The sequence below is a fragment of the Camelus bactrianus genome, chromosome 15 (assembly GCF_048773025.1).
Source record: "Camelus bactrianus isolate YW-2024 breed Bactrian camel chromosome 15, ASM4877302v1, whole genome shotgun sequence".
In the NCBI taxonomy this organism is placed as follows: domain Eukaryota; kingdom Metazoa; phylum Chordata; class Mammalia; order Artiodactyla; family Camelidae; genus Camelus; species Camelus bactrianus.
Genome location: NC_133553.1, coordinates 48,346,479 through 48,366,209, shown reverse-complemented (window position 1 = coordinate 48,366,209; position 19,731 = coordinate 48,346,479). Strand labels below are relative to the sequence as shown.

At 43.6% G+C, this 19,731-nt stretch overlaps 1 protein-coding gene across 3 annotated transcripts in view; it reads left to right on the top strand.

Moving 5' to 3' along the window:
* The window catches only part of FSHR (follicle stimulating hormone receptor), a 153,015-nt gene extending 133,856 nt beyond the window's left edge, over window positions 1-19,159 (top strand). The window contains exons 7-10 of one of the 3 annotated variants that reach the window (XM_010967756.3): window positions 1,827-1,895; window positions 2,007-2,081; window positions 12,950-13,135; window positions 17,468-19,159. In XM_010967756.3, the coding sequence (XP_010966058.1) occupies window positions 1,827-1,895; window positions 2,007-2,081; window positions 12,950-13,135; window positions 17,468-18,701 (1,564 nt within the window). In that variant the 3' untranslated portion in view covers window positions 18,702-19,159. The remainder of the gene's footprint in view (window positions 1-1,826; window positions 1,896-2,006; window positions 2,082-12,949; window positions 13,136-17,467) is intronic. The other 2 variants (XM_045504841.2, XM_045504842.2) reach the window with 2 other exon arrangements.
* Window positions 19,160-19,731: the final 572 nt, after the last annotated feature.

Genomic DNA, 19,731 nt, shown 5'->3' with positions numbered 1-19,731 from the left:
TCCCCATAGAATGGTATCTATTAAGAAAATCTATAAAGACAAAGGGCTACTTTGAATACAGAAATTATTTTAAATTAGTTTGTATTTTATTTAATCATAGCAACATTTTATTTGCAGGACATAAATGTGCAGAAAATACTAATTATCTAGTCTATAGAAGAATAAATAGGCAGAGGCCATACAGATTTGCACACTGCTTTTGTTGGAGTAAGCATCAGCCAACTACAGCCCATGAGCCAAATCCGGTCCATGACCTAAGCTGGTTTTTGTAAGTGAACATTTTGATGACAGAGAACACACTGAACCTAAATTAAGCAGAATGTGACCCCGAACAACAGAAAAAAAATCCATTCTTTTCAATAATAGGCCTACGTTACAATAAAGAGAAAATTGTACTCACTTATTACATGTTAAATTTTGTCAATAAAGATTTCATGGGAATTGTTTTATAAGCACCTATGTAAGGGACCTATGTAGTATTCTCCATTTTGCTTCTTGGTCCACAAAACCTAAAATTTACTATTGGGCTCTTTACAGAAAAAGTTTGCTGAGCCTTGTGTTTGAACCAAAACCCCCAGGGATCCACATCCCACAGGTTAGGGGCAGCTGCTCCAGCAACTGTCACCACCCGAAGATAAGCTGACCAGTCAGTTCCAGGGACAAATGGGTAGGAATGGGGCAGGCAGGATGTAGGGGTAGCCATCCGAATCCACCCATAGGTTGCTCATGTTTTAAAAGATGTGCACTACTTCCATCTGGACTTTTAGCTCACTGGCTTCCAGGAGGGAGAAAAACACATACAGTTATTCTCCTGTGATTTTAAGCATCTCGAGCTACTCCTCACAGCACCCGGAATAGTCGATGTCCCCCCCACACAGGAGCTTCTCTGGGATTAGCCTTTGGAACAGTGTCATTTGTAAATCCACCGAGCCTGACAAGGAAACGGACCTGACAGCAAATCAAGACCAAGTGATCAGAGGCTCTTCGGGCAGGCTAAGCTCTCCCGACCTTGGAATTCTGTTTTTGTGTTCAGGTCCATCCAGGAGCACCGCAATGCAGAGCTGTCAGCCCAAGGTGTCCTTGGGCTGCCCTATCCAGGCCAGTCTGCCCACTGACCTTCTCTGCACCATCAGGGTGACTGTTCCACATCCAGCCCCACTGCCCCCAGAGCCTCCTCCCGTGCCCACTCACACCGCCTCACCCTGCCACAGCCCACAGTCTGTCTAATTGATTTCTCTTCCTTTCTGGCTTAACCCAGAGCCACCTCCACAAACCTCCAATAACCAGGTCCGTATGGGTCACAGAAGAGGTTCAGGTTGTCTGACAGCTTAATTAGATCACTTTTGATGACAGTCAGGCCTGCTGCTGTGAATAAGCATGGGTGAGAGATTTGAGGCCTTAGAGGAAGGTGGTACAAAATGCTTTTTCTCTGTCTTATGAACACTTGTTCAATAATGGTATGGTTTCTGTCCTTCAGGATGAGAAAGATCTCTGCCTGCTCCCCCCACGGCACTGTCTGCACACGAATGATGTGTGCAAAGTCCTTCCGGGATCCAAGCTGCTCTGCCTAAGTGTGCCTTTTCAAAATTACATTTCGTTTCTCTGAATAAGTAATACATGCACATAATGCAAACTGCCAATGTTACAAGATGTTGTATAGTGATAAATCAGTCTCCCTCCCAACCCTGTCCCAGAGTCTTAAGGGTGGTATTTGATTTATGCCACTAACCTGTGCTGTCTGACCTTGCCCCAGTGTTTCCAATTATGAGATCCCTGTATTGTTTGCATCTGACTTTATTGGTTTTTTAATGGATCTTTTATTTCAGATGGCTGAGTAAGAATGGGATTCAAGAAATACACAACTGTGCATTCAATGGAACCCAACTAGATGAGCTGTAAGTAGCCCTGACTCTTCTTCCAGGCCATTTAGAGGGAAATGGCTCTTACAACAGTGATGTTTATGTGGCTTTATGTTTCTCTTCTTCTTTCCTCAACTCCATCCCCAGGAATCTAAGTGATAACAATAATTTGGAAGAATTGCCTAATGATGTTTTCCAGGGAGCCTCTGGACCAGTCATTCTGTGAGTAGCCTCCCTCATTTCCATGTGAGAGATCAGCATCTCTAAGTTAGAAGTCCACTTTCTCCAATTCAGGGACACTTTCAAGACAAGGCTGGCTATTAAGATTAAATTTTATTTGTGTCACCTGCAAAGATTTATAGGACAATTTAGGGCTGATCCACATTCTAACTTTCACTAAAATAACAACAATAATAATAACAACTAACATTCAATGAGTACTTACCAAGTCTCAGATAGTCTTTTAAAAGCTTAAGATGCATTTTCTAATTTAATCATTACCATAACCTCTGTGGTAGAGGCCATTATCTCCATTTTAGAGGAGAAAAAACTAGCTTCTCTGGAGGGGTTAAGTCACCCAAGGTCGTGGAAATTGTAGAGCACAGATTTAACAGAAAACTAGTCTGATTCACAGTACAGACCCTTAACCACTCTCTATACATCTCTTCCCTGAAAGAGAAAGCAAAGTTCTCCTTCGTCTCCCTCCATGTCCAGGAGTGTCCCTCAATCCAGTGAGATACACACATGCATTCATTTCTGGATCCTCTTTGCTTCGATTCTAGATCTCTTGGGATGCATTCAGTGCCTCCTAGCCCTGCATCAGCATCTCTCCTCCTATTGTTGCTTCCTCATCTCCATTTCTCTCACCAAGAGTGGCTTTCCCCTATTCTCATCTGCCCCATCCTTCCACAAGAGTCATTCTCACCCCTGCCTTCCCCCATGACCTCAGCCAACAGTGAATTCCACCTCCTGGGACTCCCACAGCTTTCAGGGCTGCGGGGGCAAAATCTGCACGAGATTTTTTAAAAGGTGTTCTCCTTGGCTCTAAGCAAGACCTACTACATCTATTGACAAATGTACTGCAGGAAGAGGAATCCAGAAGGGAGGAGTAAGATGCAAGAAGAAATGGTGAGTAAGTAAATAGATAAACATGTGAATAAATCTGAAGGTTTGCTAGATGATCCTCCAAAGCCTAAGGTCAGGTCGGGCATTTGGGAGCCACTAACCTGCACCTCTTATTTGGCAGTGAGTATATAGGTTACCTACCTGCCGACCTACCATCTATCACCATAATTTTCATAAAAACTTACACCGTTGACCTTTGAACAAAATGGGTTTGAACTGCACCAGTCTATTTATATGTGAAGTTTTTTCAGGAAATATATACTATCTGCAGTTGGTTGAATCCCTGATGCAGAACTGTGGATGAGGAGATAAGGAGGGCAGGGCTAGGGAACTCGAGCATCCACGAATTCTGACATCTGCGGCGGGTCCTGGAACCAATCCCCTACGGACACCAAGGGGTGAATGTGTTCTCCTTCAGGTTGGGACCCATGCATTCGCTCTTTGAGATCCTGTATGGTAAAGCAGAAACTCCATAGATGGTTCTTGGTGATAAAGGATATGTTTTGACCCTTATAAGACTATTCGAGAATGCCTGGTTTGAGATGGGCAATAGATACAAAAGAAGGACATGATAAGCTTGATTAAAGCAGAGATATCAGAGCAAACAACCACAGATTAAAACCAGTTCTCTCACCTCTCTAGGCCTCAGTTTCCTCACCTAAAAGAAGCGAAAACAGCAATCCCTATTTCCTAACATTGTTTGAAGCTTAATAATATTATATATTCTTATAAGGGGGAGTCAGACGATATAACTAAATATGCAACTTAATATAGCAGGTCACCATGTACACTATGAAGCACCACGTAGGGCACCGGGGTAACAAATGGGGAGCCCCAGGCCCACAGTCCCCTCAGGCAAATACAGCTGTAATGTAGATATTACATGCAGAAGGCTTACTGGGGAGTGCTTGATGGAAGGAGAATCAGGCTCAGAGGGAAACTGAACTAGAATGCATTTGCAATGCAAGTTCCAGCTGATCCCACAGGGAGTTCTGGAGCTAAAATGGCCCTTCGAAGTTGTACTGAATTAAGGCAAGGGGCCAGCCCTCTTCATCAGCAGTCATCCGGTGCAAGGCTTTTGGCGGGGGGCAGGGCAGTTCCCAGAGTAGACCCCAGCATGCATGGTCCTCCAATGCCCTCAAGCAGTGTGGTTCTAAATTTGATCATGTATTGGAATCACCTAGCATGCTGGCAAAACCCTAGTGGCTGATCTCCACCCCCAGAATTTTTGATTCAGTAGGTCAGGGGTGGGCCTGAGAATCTGCATCTCTAATAACTTTGCAGGTGAAGCTGATGTTACTGGTCCAGAATGCACACTGAGAACCACTGTCCTAGAACCAACGCCAGGAACTGGGAAGCTGGGCCCCATTTCCCAAGTATCTCCTCCAAGAGTGAACTGTGGTCGGTCTTCCCCCTCAGCAGGCTCAGGTCCTTGCCCCTGCTAGATGCAGACAAGGGATACTAAGGGAGTTAGAGGGGGGCACCCAATCCAATCATAACTTTGCCTGAAGGCAAAACTTTCAGTTGAGTGAAAACCTGGGAGCCTCTGAAACACCTGAGGGTGCAAGGAGATGATGTTCTGCTGCAAAGAGAAATAAATGTTGAGAAAGCCAGGGGCACATAGACAGGCTCCACTGAGTTTCCGCAGAGCAGCCTAGCATCCTGATTTTCCCTCCTGAGCCTTGACCTTGAACAGCAGCAGCCATCTGCGTTTTCACCTGATATTCTGAACTCACTGAAGTTTTGGGTTTTTTTTTTTTTTTTCTTTTTAAGCAATCAAGCAATTGCTGTTTCCTTGGGAAATCGTTTCCTGTGGGGGAAATTTAATGCATTGCCTTTGCAGGCTGGAGCCAGTACAATCATATTCTGATGGTTTATCAAATTGATTTGGCTATAGCTCAGATTCATTTGATAGTTCAGATTCAAACACTGAGTTATTTGTATAAGAATGATTCTCTTCCATTACCAGTGTACCCACAGTCCTATAGATAGTAAATTGCCTTTTTATTCCGCCTGGGATCATGAAAAAGAGGTCTTCTAGCCATCTGTCAGTGTAGTATACACCAGAAATGTGCTCTCACTTATGGAAATGATTGACCTGTAATAACATCTTTTCTGGGAAAAATAGAAATTGTTCAAATCAAATTTGTGGCACTGGCTATCACACACTTTATTAAATGGGGCACAGAGCACAGTTTAACTCCTAGCTCTCCTGCCTCAGCATCTTATTACTGACTGCTGTCCCCCTTTCTACTTTGTATCTCAAAATCAAGAATCTGAACGATGTTGAAACAGTTCAGGATTACTAAATCACCCCAGCACCAGCCATCGTCTCGTCATGTCTCCTATTCATACTTTCCAGGATTTAAATTCTCAAAACCAGTCCCTGCCAGAAAGTAGCATGTGCTGAAATGTTAACCAAAGTGGCATCTTAAGAAGAAAGACTGCAGTCATGAGACTAGCCTGAAAGATAAGGATTAAAAACACCAGCACATCACTACCCCTTTCCCCTTGTCCAGCCTACCAGCCCCAGGAACAACGTCAGTAATAAATATTCTCACCCATTCACTGAGCATATTAGGGCTTGCACTGTCTTACACTTAGGAGATGCTGACTGAGCACCTACTAAGTGTCTGGTACTATACTAGATTTAAGGACAGAGAGATTTAAAAACAACAGTACCTGCACCATCCTGTCTCTTTCTGGTAGAGGGACAAATGATACTGCCCAAAACCAGAGGCTCTGCAGAAATTTTCACGGGAGGCTACAGTAACAGAACAGATGCCCATACATCTTTGCCATGTGACACAGTGACTTTTAACAGATGAAGTGACAGTGTGAGGGGAGGGAAACTTTTAAATCATGCCTGAATTTCTGCAATGGCTACTTCACCCCCTTCCTACCTTCAGTCCTGTCTCCTTCCAATTCATTTAACAATAAATGAACACCTACTATGCACCAGGCTTGAGGTTCTCAAGACTGATCTTACAAAATCACTTCTTTCAATAAGTCATCCTTCCACTCATAGAAATTCCCAACATTTCTGCTTGGCCTTCTGGGCTCAGAAATGGAATCCCTTCCTGTGGTTCCCTTTATTCCTCAAAACATGGTTTTCCAGAATCACCCTTCTGAAAACCCCTCACTGCCATGCTCTGTGTTCTGGGCTTCTCTCCAAGCCTGCTTTTAGCCAGTCATCACAAAACCCCCTTCTATGAAGACATCAGTAACTGAGAATATCTTATTTTGTTACTCCCCCTAGGGATGTCTGCATCCTAAGAGTGGAAAGTGCTTTTACAAAGGAATTAAAAATCTAACATTAGATTTCCAAGCCACGTGGAAGATCTGAGCCAGAGAATGGACTCTGTGCATCTGTGTCTGTGTGTGCATGTGTGTGTTAGGGGAACAGAGAGCAAAAGTGGGAATATTTGTAGTTAAAGTCACAAACCACACTGAACAGTATCCTCTTATCTTTGTCCTTGTTGATATAAACGTCTATGGATTTTTCTTAATTCACGGAGGTACCAGAGAAACATTTTTTTCTGCCAGTCCAACATGTGGCAGTCTTGATAGGTTCCATGTTTGCTCACTCCACCAGTATCCAGTAAGCTTGAAGAAAACACTTCCACAAACACTTTGATTTCCCTACCACCCAGGAACCACTTTTGCTAAAGACTTTTGCTTTACCAAACTGAATGTGCATCTCTCTCCTACCAACCACACCCTCCTTTCAACATCCACCAGCAGAAGATCTGGATCCCAGGACACTGACAAGATGCCACCTAGTGCAATTGACATCGGCTTATATATTTTGCAGCTATGATGAGGAGGAATCCAAAATACAAGCTAGCTCCAGAACACTGAGCAGACAGAAAGGCACCAACGCTTCCCAAGCAGGCTTCCCCATCCAACACCTAGTCACTGGATTGTATGCAGGTCGATCCACCCAACACATTATTCTACTTGTTCACTAATCCATGTCTATCTCATTGTCAACTTTGCACAAGGTGGCTCCCTTCCTTGGTGCCTTTGATACTCTCAGTCACATATAATTGCCTGTTGCAGAAACACCATTTGGCTGAGCTCTCTTCCAAACCACATTTCTTCTCTCAGTCTGCCTTGCATTTTTCTCTCTATAGAATTGCTCTCCTGTAACATTTGCTTCAACCGCTCATTTTTATAATGCTGCTCAGGCATCTCTGCTAATCAGACAACTATCTACTGAGCAGATTTCATGAGCCCAGCCCTGTTCCAGTTACAAAGCAGGACACAAAAGTCTCTTAATAATGTCTGCTCTCAGAGCATCTGAAATCTGTCTGAGGAGACAAAACAAATATACATGACAAGTGGAATGGTATGAAACAATAGAATAGAGAACACAAGGAACTAGATTCTTTGTAACTGCTAGAAGTCAGAGGATATCATCACAGTTGGCTGGGGTGATCTATCCATTCCCTTTCCCAGTCCTCCATCAGTGCCACCCCAGGCATATCTTCGAACAAAGCAACAACTTTCTGGGTGCTTACTCCATGAAAGGCACTGCTGAGAATGCAAGGATCCCTCTGCCCTCATGGAGAGAAAAAATGCAAATACAAAGAGCAGTACATTAAAGCAAGAGATAGAAAGGCAGAAAGTATACGGACTACAATGCTACTGCGCTCTTTATGGCTTTCAAGGAAAAATACCTGTTCAGCTGTTAGAAATGATGGAGATGATGGAATCAGAAAACTTAGTGGCTTAAAACAACCATTCCATTTTGCTCACAATTTTGCATTTTAGAAGTGTGAGTGGCTTGTCTCTCATCTATGTGACTTCAGCTTGGGTGGCTGGGTCTGGGGGATCTCCAGCTCCAACTCGTCCCCTTCACTCACATGTCTGGTGCATCTCTGCTCCTTGGTATCTCTCTACATGCACACATGCACACACGCACGCGTGCGCGCACGCACACACACACACTGCATCACATCCTCCAGGATCCTCTGCACATGGCCTAGACTTTTTGCAGCATGGCAGGATCAGGGCATTCAGAGTCCATTCACGGCAGCTTAGGGTTCTATAAGGCCCAAACAGAAGCTGTCAGTGCTCTTGAAGGCAAAGTCCAGAATTGGTATAGCAACACTTTCATCATACTCTGTTGTAGTCCAAAGACATCACAGTCCAGCCTAGATTCAAGGGAAGGGCAAACGGACCCTCTGTGGAAGAGTATAAAGAATCTGTAGTCATCTTTAATTGAACACAGAGTAAATGAGAGAATATGATGGCATTGCATGGAATATAAATTTTTTCTATTTTGGAGAATCTTCAATTAATGTGATTTTTGCATATTCTAAACTCAAGTGGGAGAAGGCATAGCTAAGAAAAAAAAATCATCTTCTGCTTTGTATGCTTGCTTTCAGAAATATGAAAGATGTCCCTGGCAGGTAATAAATAATTGCCCTGGTTTAAATTGTTCCTGAAGAACTTTTTGGTACACTTTCACCTCATTCTTTGGAGGGAATCTTGAACTATCTTAAACAGAACAGACAATCTTTGCTCCCTTCCACATTTGAGGGGAAATAGAGAGCCCATACACCAGGTGAAACAAAAACGTGGTGACAGGGACCAGAGCGAGTGTCATTAGACGAAGTGGTCAGAGGAGCAACTGCCGGAAAAGAGAAACTAGAAGGACTTCTTAGGGCAGAGAAGACAGTTGAAAAACTCTGAAACAATGGGATGTAGAGAGTAGGCCAGGACAGCTAGATCTTTCAACAGCAGAGAGCAAAGACTCATCACAGGGCAAAGGCTCATGGATCAGACTCTTACCTGCAAGGACCCTAGCTCTGAGGAATTGTAATACATAGGGAAGAACGAGAAGAGAGACTTTGGAACACTATAAACTTTTACCCCATGGTGATAGCAATGAATGTTGTGAAAGGTAGTTAAAGTCCAGACGTGTGTGAAAGGTAGGGCCAAGTTCTTGTGCTAAGGGTTTGCATATGAGGTGTGAGAGAAAGAGAAGACAAGGATAACTTCTAAATTTTTGCATGAACAACTGGAAAGTCTGCAAGGAGAGCAGGTTTAGGGAAAGATCAAGAGCTCAATTTTTAATACCTCCACCTGCCTATTAAACAACAAAGGAGAGATTATAAGGAGGTAGTTGAACATAAGAGTCTGGAGTTTAAGGGAGAAGAGCAGCCTAGAGATAAAAATTGGGAGCCATCAGCATATAGTTGGTGTTTAAGTCATAAGGCAAGATGAGTTCACCTACACGAAAGTGCAAATGGGGAAAAGAAGGCTATGTTCTGAGCCCATGGGTACTCCACCAGCTAGAGGTCAGGAAGTAACCAGCAAAGAAGTACTGTCCAAAAAGTTAGGAGACAAACATTACTAGATATAAAGAAAGTCACCAGGAAGATGTAGAAATTCTGTATTTGTCTGTAATAAACTATAATGTAAAAGAATTTTTTAAAAGAGTATAGCTATATACACATATATGTATAGTTGAATCACTTTGCTGTATACCTGAAACTAACACAATATTGTGAATCAAATATAATTCAATTAAAAATTTCGATAATTTTATGTACCTAAATATTGTCATCAAAAATACATAAAGCAAAAATTGACAAAACTTACAGTAGCAGTATACAAATCCAAAATCATAGTTGGATATTTTAATGTGGCTTTCTCAGAGATGATAGAACAAGCAAGCAAAAAATCAGCAAGCATACTGAAGTATTTGAACAATAGTACCAATGAATTTGATTTACCTGGCATCCAATAAGGAGGGGAACTAACTGAAATATATACAGGTGTTACATAAAAGTAATCATTAATATTAAGCAGAGGATTAGCAGTGGTAGGTCACCAAGACTCATTCTAGGACTTGAAGGCAAGTAAGGATGTAGTCTTCCTGGAGCACAAGAACTGGGATGTCTGGTAGCTGCTAGACATTCAGTGGACCTGCCTGATGACATCTGGAGTCACAGAGTAGCTGTTGCCTGAGGTAGAGGAGGAACAAGCAATGCCCTAACTTCACCCTTCCTCCCACCCTCCGATCTACCAGTGCCATTTGCTGAACCCAACTGAGGGTTGATCGTCAAGGTGGTACCTGAAAAATGGAACCTGCAGAGGCCACCTCTCCTGCAATACAGAATAGACATAGAAAAGGGCACAGAATGAATATGAGAGAAACCAGGCAAATGACCAGCACATCACGTCCGTTGCTGGGTACTTCATAGGAAGGGCAATGGGGAATCACTGACTAGCTACACACAGGAAGTTACAATCTAATTGGCATTTTAAAAGTATTATATGCAGTGTAGGTTGTATTAAAGAGAGATGGACATGATAGTTAATTTTATTTGTCAAGTTGACTGGGCCATGGCATGCCCGAGAGTTGGTAAAACATTATTTCTCATGTGTCTGTGAGAGTGTTTTCAGAAGAGGTTAGCGTTGGAATCAACAGACTGAGTAAAGAAGCTTCACCCTCCCCAGTGTTGGTAGGCATTGTCTCATCAGTTAAGGGCCCTACTGGAACAAAAAGGCAGAGGAAAGGCAAATGTGCTTCCTTTCTTCTTGAGCTTCATCTCCTCCTGGCCTTGGACATCAGAGATCCTGATTCTCTGGCCTTCAGACTCTGGGACTTAGACCAGTGGCCTCCATGGTTCTCAGGCCTCTGGTCTCAGAGTGAATTTTAACACCAACTTTCCTGGTTCTCTGGCTTGAAGATGGCATATCCTGGGACTTCTCAGCCTCCATAATTGTGTGAGCCAATTTCCATAATAAATCTCCTATTATACATCTCCATATATCCTATTAGTTCTGTGTCTCTGGAGAACCCCGATATGATGGCCAGTAGAACCGCCTTTATGAGGCTGTTGTGTCTCTCTCTAGGCATAGATTATGGTGATTTAGACTAAAGTTGCAGCAAAGGAGTGGACTGATTTGAAACAGATGTAAAAGTTAGGCTTGGGAGAACAAGAAACTGATGTCCAAATGAGGAGAGGGGGTCAAGGATGACTCCCAGGTTTCTCTCCTGAACAGCAGGGGAAAATGGAGGAGTCAGCTTCTGAGATAAGAAAAACAAATGGGGAGGAGCATATTTATAAGGAAAATGGTGAATTTAGTTTTGATAGTTGCAAGTCATCAAAATGGTGGGATCTGATGGTCAACGGATTATCTGGGGTTCGGGTTCGGAAGTAGGATCTGAACTTGGATTTACATTTGGAATCCATCAGCATATACCTGGTAACTGAAACCAAGGAAGTGGGTAAGATCACCTGGGAAGCTTAGGTACAATCAGAAAGGGGCCTAAATTTCAAGAAACACCAACATTAGAGAACAGATAGAGGAGAAAGAAAACAAAATTGGAAATGAGTCAAAGTAGAAGTCATAAGAAATTAAAAAGAATGTGATGCCAAGAAAGAGTGTGCATTAGAATGTTTTACAGGTGAAATGCAATTGAGAAGTCAAGAAGGTTAGAACTAAGATGTGACTTAAGTGAGTACTGTTTCTCCAGAGATTGGGAAGAAACTGAGCTGGATTATGAGATGAGGAAACAGTGACATCAAGTATGGACAACCAGTATAAGAAGTTTGATTGGAAAAGGGAAGTGACAAATAGGGCAGCAATTATGAGTGGGTTTCACTGAACACCAGGAAGCATTATAAATTTTGGGGCAAGAGAAGGAATGACACCAGGAAGCATTATAAATTTTTGAGCAAGAGAAGGAATGACACCATGAAAACAAGGCTTTGAGAAAGTAATTTTCACCAGACTCTGAGAACATATGGGGTAGCCGATATATATTCACACCCCCAAGTTTCATTGCTCTGAGTGCCCACTGCTTTGACTAATAGGAAATGCAGACATTATAAGATTCTCCTTCACCAAGTGTATCCAGGGATCCCCAAGGGTGCCTGAAATGAATCCATCCTGGTCATCACTTGCCATCATCCCTATCAGAAGCCCTCATTCACAGCCAGCCTGCTAATCCCAACAAGTCTCAGCTGGTACCATTTCAATCTCCTTGCTCCTACCAGCTGGTCATGGTTGTTTTGAAGGTTGCAGCTGCCAACAGCACTGCCAGAGAATCACTCATGTCACTGGTTCTGCTGCCAGAAAGGGTGGGAGTCTGGAGCCCAACAGGCACCTGGTTAAATTGTTCATTGCTGCCTTCCATAGAGACCTCCCCATATACCCAGGCAGAGACTCCTACAAAGCAAGAACAACTGTGTGTGTGTGTGCAATGTTTACTGATAATAGCTGCCAGCCATTAAGTGTTGGCTGGGACATTCTCTACGTACTTTAACTCATGTAATTCTCACAACAACCCTCTGAGGCAGGTATGATTATGACCATTACTATTTTATAGCTGAGGAAACTGAGACACGGGAAAGTGAGATAACTTGACCAAGGTCATGAATCTAAAAGATCGAGGGGCAGGGTACACATGCATACAGTCAAGTCTAGCCATGGACACCAAGCTCATGACCACCACTCTCCATCGCCACTTTGACTTGATGCCTCCGATGCCCACCAGACCCCTCTTCCCTTATGATGTGCTCTCTTCTCATCCTTTTCTGAAATCTGGCTACAGATTCCACCCCAGCTCATCAGATCTATTTTTACATCTGGCTTGATGATGGGGAGGAAATTGTCTTAAACCCTCTGTCCTGTGTAAATTAGTGGGTATCTATTCTATAAATAGACTGTGGAAGGAGAAAGGGCTGCAGTTAAGCCCCAGATTAGCCAAGATGTGAGTATATCCAGGATACTGAGTGGCCTGTTATCTAAATCCTCCTACCACAAACACGAGGGCCAGGGCTCCTACCAAACCAAATATCCTGTTAGCCAAATACTGATCTGACCGAGGTGTGCTGGATGTACCCAAGTAAGAACATCACTACTGTGCCTGCCATTTTTCTAACACAGCAGAAAATATAGGCCCATAGTAATCAGGTTATGTTTACCTTTTCTCCTTATAGAGATATTTCAAGAACCAGAATCCACTCCCTGCCTAGCTATGGCTTAGAAAATCTTAAGAAGCTGCGGGCCAGGTCGACCTACAACTTAAAAAAGCTTCCCAGTCTGGAAAAGTTTGTCACACTCATGGAGGCCAGCCTCACCTACCCCAGCCACTGCTGTGCCTTTGCAAACTGGAGGAGGCAAATGTGAGTCTTCTGGTGTCCATCCCTTGAGTCCCACTGGGGCATTTCTCCAGTGCAGAACTTGGTCCACAGCTTCTACATCTTTGTGGCATGAAGAGAATCTACTTTCAGAGATCTCCCTGTTGAAAGGCCTCAGGCATACTTTAGATAAAAGCTTTAGCATTTTCTTTGAAAAAATGGGCTTACAAGAGAAGGCTACCTCCACGGTAGACCTCCTATCAAATACTGAATGAGAGAACATGAAAAACTCCAAGCATGGTGCCTGGCTCATAATTAATGCTTAGTAAATATCTGTTCCCTTTTTCCTTTGTACCAACATGGATTTATCCTTCAAGTCCCAAACTCTGTACCCCATCAATGTGCCAGGGCCCGTCAAAGTCAACTTTGAAGGGGAGAGGCATAAATCCCATATCAGAGACACCCACAACACAGTCCAACCACTCTAAACCTCTCTAATCCATCTTTGGAGATTAGCACCTCACAGGGAGGACAAATATTGTAACATCTCTTCACTTTGGCTTTCTAGGCTGGTCAGGTTCGAGGAAGCCCCTATGTAAGAGGGTAATACAAATAAAGCCGTGTCCCAGTGGTTAACTGGTTAAAAAGTTGAAGTTATTGTAGACAGGTTCTGGAGACAGTGGACAGTGAGTACTTTGGAGATTATACCGGATATTTAAAGGATCCACTGGAGGTATAATCCACTAAATATCAGGAGTTCTTACAGCTTTCTCCCTCTCCTGAACTCACGGATACAACCATCCCATGCAGCTGCATGCAGTCACATGGTACCTTGTCACCACTGCTGTACAGTAGCCCAGCACTAACACGGCTTCTGTGGCATTATTTCACCAGTTTATGCAGTCTCTTCTATTATTCAGCCTGAATATGTGACATGTCCTCTGTACTAAAGCAAAATAAAACAAAACAATCCAACAGTACACACCCTAAAATGTTCTCAAAGTAGGGAGTCCACACTCAGACCCCCTGGAAGGATCTGCAAGGAAGGGGCTACTTTTCAGAATAAGCACTCATCATTGAGAAACCATCCAGAATAGACACTCCTCACAGATGAGCTCAAGGGCCAGAGAATTTCTTCCTAATGACTAGAATTTAAGAGCTTGGGCTGAGGCAAAAGGCTTGCCTCTTTGATATTCTGGGAAGTTATTCCAGCCAGGGCAAAGAAAGATACTAATATCACCGCCGATTTAGTTCCACTAAATACCCCTCAGGAGAAATCTCAGAGGATGATCAGGCCACTGTAAGAGCTGCACATGGTGTGCTGTCTGGCCCAGCACCAATTCACCATTCTCTTTCTCTGTTGCTCAGACTTCTCTGGTCTTGCCACCTCTTGGAAGTACATATGTAGCCTCGGGGCTCTCCCAGCTAGAAATCCCCAGGTCTGCCTTACATTGTACCATGACCTGAAGCATTCCCTGATCCCTCCAGACCACCTGGCTCTTACCTTCTCTAGGTCCCTATTCTAACTCACCATCAGGGCAGGTCGAGTGCAGCCAAGGAGAGGCCCAAGCCTCTTCTAGGAAGACATGCCACGCTGTAGTAACAAAAATCGCAGCGGCATTTAGTCTTTGTATTTAACAAATTCACAAACAAATCTATATGCTTGGGCTATTTAGGAGAAAAGTGCAGGATTTATTTTTTAAATGTTGTCATTCCATGGTATACCACAGTAGGTGCAGTTTGGTAATGAAATTTGAGTTTAAAGTTGTATGATGAAATTGTTCACCCAACCCTCACTTGGAAATAATGCCTCCAAGCGTAAATATTAGGCCCTTGGGATTGTGAGATGGCCAACGGCCCTCCTGGACTCACCAAAAGACCTTGTCAACCACACCCCTCATGTGTCCCTCTGTTATTTCCCTGTCATAGTTCTCTACTCATCTTGCAGTGCTATTTTGCCCTTGTTTTATTCTTTAAATTTTTCTTGTATTTAGACCTTTTCTTCACAGCTAGATTTTAAACTGATGCACTGTGGCACATGTATTAAGTACCCACATAGGATCTACACCCCAGCGTGAACTTAGTCAGTAGCCACCATCACCTGTCTTTCAACTGTCTCACTGCCAGGCTCTGTAATACTTTGAACCTTTATCTCATTTAATTCTCACAAAGGTAACAATGCTATTTTTATTCCCTTCTCACAAAAGCAGACACTGAGGCTCAGAGACAATAAGTAACTTAACCAACACCAACTGAACTCAGATCCAAACTCTCTGGTCTGTCTGCCTCCAAAGCTCAGACTCTGGGCCACTATGCCGTGCACTTCCCAGGTGTCTGTTCACTGATTTATCGGGGCCCAGGAGTACCACCTTTCTAAACTCACCTGAAACTGAATTCCCAATTCTTAATGATACTTAGGGTTGGCCAAGTTACTGCAGATGCAAGACTTTATTTCCCTCGCTAACATTTTTGTTTCTATCCTTCCCTTAAAGACATGCATTGTTTACATTTCCCCCACTGGGTCATGTCACTGGGTCACTTCTGTTTCAGGAAAGGGAAGCAATATATTTAAAATATGTTGGTAACAGCATCAACAATAAGCATCTTCACAGAAGCCAACAGAAGCCCTGGGAAGTGAAGGCTGTGTCTAGATGGTTAGTCAGACCCGTTGCAATGAACACAAATCACAGTCTGCAGGCACCAGGTTACTTACTTTCTATTCCTAGAACTGGGCTGCCGCTAATCCAATGACAGGGTTTAGGAGCTGGGAGTTAGAATGAGAAACAGAGTGATTCTCTGGTCCTCTCTTAGCCTGTCTCTGAACTTGCCTCATCTTTCTTGTAAGATCTCCGACTAAACCAAAAGATTTCCTGCACATCTTCAATTATGTGTATATTAATTGTTTAACCTCCTTAATGCAACCTGTGACTGAGGTGAGAAGCCCTATCAGTCTTCAAAAAGCAAACAAAAAAATGACACCTTCTCCAGGAAAAACAGAGTCCCTTGGGCCAAGGGAAAATGACTTCTGGGCAAGTCTGCTCACTTCCTTGGAGGGGAGAAAATAGGGAAGAGGGTTCTCACTAACAGCCCCTTCTCAGAAGTTGATGCGGAAGAGTTCAGTCCATGTCCATTAGCACATGTGGCCAGCCATCATCCTTTTGTAACCAATGGAATCTTTGCCTCCTCCACTCACCAGCCACCCTCCTTATGAAGGAGAAGGGAGGTCTTTGATGAGTTTTAACACTCACTTTCCCACTCACTTATTAGATTATGTTAAGGCTTGAGAGAAATTCAGTCACTTAACATCGCCATGAGCTTGTCCTTAAGGAAGGGAGGGAGGGATTGTGTGTGTGTGTGTGTGTGTGTGTGTGTGTTTCCATCCCAAAAAAAGATCCAGTGTGAAACAGCCCCATTCCTTAAGCCTTTGCTTCAAAACAGAACTACCACCCTCTGTCTCTATGTGCATTATCCACTTGTCTGGATAAAATATTTATCGTCTGGCTTTCATTCAATCCCTTCTGGAAGTGCTTCTATTCTGTTGACAAGGCCTCTTGTACACTTGGGTTTAAAAGAAAAACTAAGACAGAGAAGTGAGCCCAAGAAGAGCCATCTCTCCAGGGATGAGTTACAATCTCAGAATATATTAGGCCCCGTGCAACCTGCATTTGTTTTCTGGAGCAGTCACTAGTGAACTATTTAATATGAGAGTGCCAGGCTTACCTTGCAGACAAATACATGCCTGAGGCCTGTTGTGGCCCCCAGGGGAATGAAATAATAAAGAACAGGGCCCTCAGTAACATTTCAGGCAAATTAGCAGACCTCCCAGTAGCCTGAGTATCAAAGAATCAGGGACAGGGCTGACTGGGAACTAACTACAGCCTCTGATCTTCTGATTTACGTAGATAAAGTCAATTTTTATTTGAGCCAGAAAACAATCCAGATCGTCCAGGACTGGAGTTCAGAGTAGAGGAAGGGGGCTATATCCTACTCAGGAATAGTAAGAGAGAGCTGAATGGAGATGGGGAAGGGAGAGGGTGGAGTGGATATCAGGTCTGTAAATTATCTGCACTTAACAGCAAGGCTTATCTAGTCCCAGGCGCCTTCCTCCCCACATTCAGGTTGTGGCCAGATGGTTTCCCCAGTGGGCTGTCCAACTCTAGGAATATACACACGAGTTATTCTGTTCATTTCCAGTAAGCAGCATTAACCCTTGAGCTTAGCCTCAAGGGTAGACAAACTGTTATGAAAAAAACAAAACAAAACAAAAAAAAAACAACCTCAGGAAGAAACCCCATTCTCTATTCTGTGTCAAGACAGTGATACATTTGCCATTCTGGATCTAACATGTTGATTCAATTCCTTTTTGTATTTTTCTAGCTCCAACCTTCATCCAATTTGCAACAAATCTATTTTAAGGCAAGATGTTGATGATGTGACTCAGGCAAGGGGTCACAGAGTCTCTGTAGCAGAAGAAGATGAGTCCAGTTATGCCAAAGTATTTGACATGATGTACAGTGACTTTGACTATGACTTATGCAATGAAGTGGTTGATGTGACTTGCTCCCCCGAGCCAGATGCATTCAATCCGTGTGAAGATATTATGGGGTATGATATCCTCAGAGTCTTGATATGGTTTATTAGCATCCTGGCCATCACTGGGAACATCATCGTGCTGCTGATCCTGATCACCAGCCAATACAAACTCACAGTCCCCCGGTTCCTTATGTGCAATCTGGCCTTTGCCGATCTCTGCACTGGAATCTATCTGCTGCTCATAGCATCCGTTGATATCCACACCAAAAGCCAGTACCACAACTATGCCATTGACTGGCAAACTGGAGCAGGCTGTCATGCTGCTGGCTTTTTCACTGTCTTTGCCAGTGAGCTCTCAGTCTACACTCTGACAGCCATCACGCTGGAAAGATGGCATACCATCACCCACGCCATGCAGCTAGAATGCAAAGTGCAGCTCCGCCATGCTGCCAGTGTCATGCTGGTAGGCTGGGTCTTTGCTTTTGCAGTCGCCCTCTTTCCCCTCTTTGGCATCAGCAGCTACATGAAGGTGAGCATCTGCTTGCCCATGGATATTGACAGCCCCTTGTCACAGCTTTATGTGATGTCCCTCCTTGTGCTCAATGTCCTGGCCTTTATGGTCATCTGTGGCTGCTACACTCACATCTACCTCACAGTGAGGAACCCCAACATCATGTCCTCCTCTAGTGACACCAAGATTGCCAAGCGCATGGCCATGCTCATCTTCACGGACTTCCTCTGCATGGCACCCATCTCCTTCTTTGCCATCTCTGCCTCCCTCAAGGTGCCTCTCATCACTGTGTCCAAGTCAAAGATCCTCCTGGTCCTGTTCTACCCCATCAACTCCTGTGCAAACCCCTTCCTCTATGCCATCTTCACCAAGAATTTCCGCAGGGATTTCTTCATTCTGCTGAGCAAGTTTGGCTGCTATGAAATCCAAGCCCAGACTTACAGGACAGAAACCTCATCCAATGCCCACAAATTTCATCCAAGAAATGGCCACTGCCCTCCAACTCCCAGGGTTACCAATGGTTCCAATTACACACTTATCCCCCTAAGCCACTTAGTCCATAACTGAAACACAGTGTGCAAATGTTTCTGAGTGTTGCACAATAATTATGTCTTGCCTTTGAAGAATATGTCATGGCATAACTGACAAGAGTATTTCTACATAGTTCATCAAATTTAATCTTCCTGGCACATCTATAAGGTAAATTGGTCAGAAACTATTAACTCTGTGTGATAAATTAGGAAGCTGAAGTATTAATAACAACATTAATAATTAAAATAATGTAATACTACATCACATTTGTTTTCTGCTTTGTAATGTTCCCAGTCCTTTTGTTCGTATCATCTCAACTGATCCCTATAAATGTCCTATTAAATAGGCAGAACAGGGATTATTCTTGGAATTTCACAGATGAAGACACCAAGACTCAAAGGGTTAAGTGACTTGTTCAAAATTGCTTGATTTATAAGAGGCAGAGCCAAAATTAGGTGTTCTGACTCCCAGAGAACTTTCAAGAGATGCAGCACAATGTTCATTCAATCAGTCAATCAGTCACTCAGCAAATATTTATTAAGCACCTATGTGATGGCTTTGTAATGTGTCAACTTGAGTAGGCTGAACTACATTTCCCAGAATTCCCTTTCTTATATGTTCCCTATTAGGGTGGGTCCCAGGGAAGATTCTTAGGAAAACAGGAGGGCAGAAGGGAAGCTGCAGCCACTCTGTCACTCACACACTTGTTGCTCATTGGCTGATTTAGCTCACTGCTGTGAAGCAGCAGCTGGGCCCACAATTGCTCCACAGTCCCCTGGATCCTTCTTCAGGTTCTCTACCTCCTGAGCCAGTTTTGTGTGTTTAGGTCCTTGATGAAGAAGCTCAGAGTCTTCAGAACACTTTCATAACCAAGGTCAGAGGCAACAAGAACAGAAATGGAGCTCAGGTGGACCTTGTGGGGTTTCATCTTGTGCTTGTGGTTTCAAGCATGCTTGTGATCCTCCCTTCATGACTACCTGCCCTGGGGACCTCAAGTTCCTGCATCAGATGAAAACATCCTTACAGAGACTGCTTAACCAACCTCCACAACTGTGTAAGCCAGTTC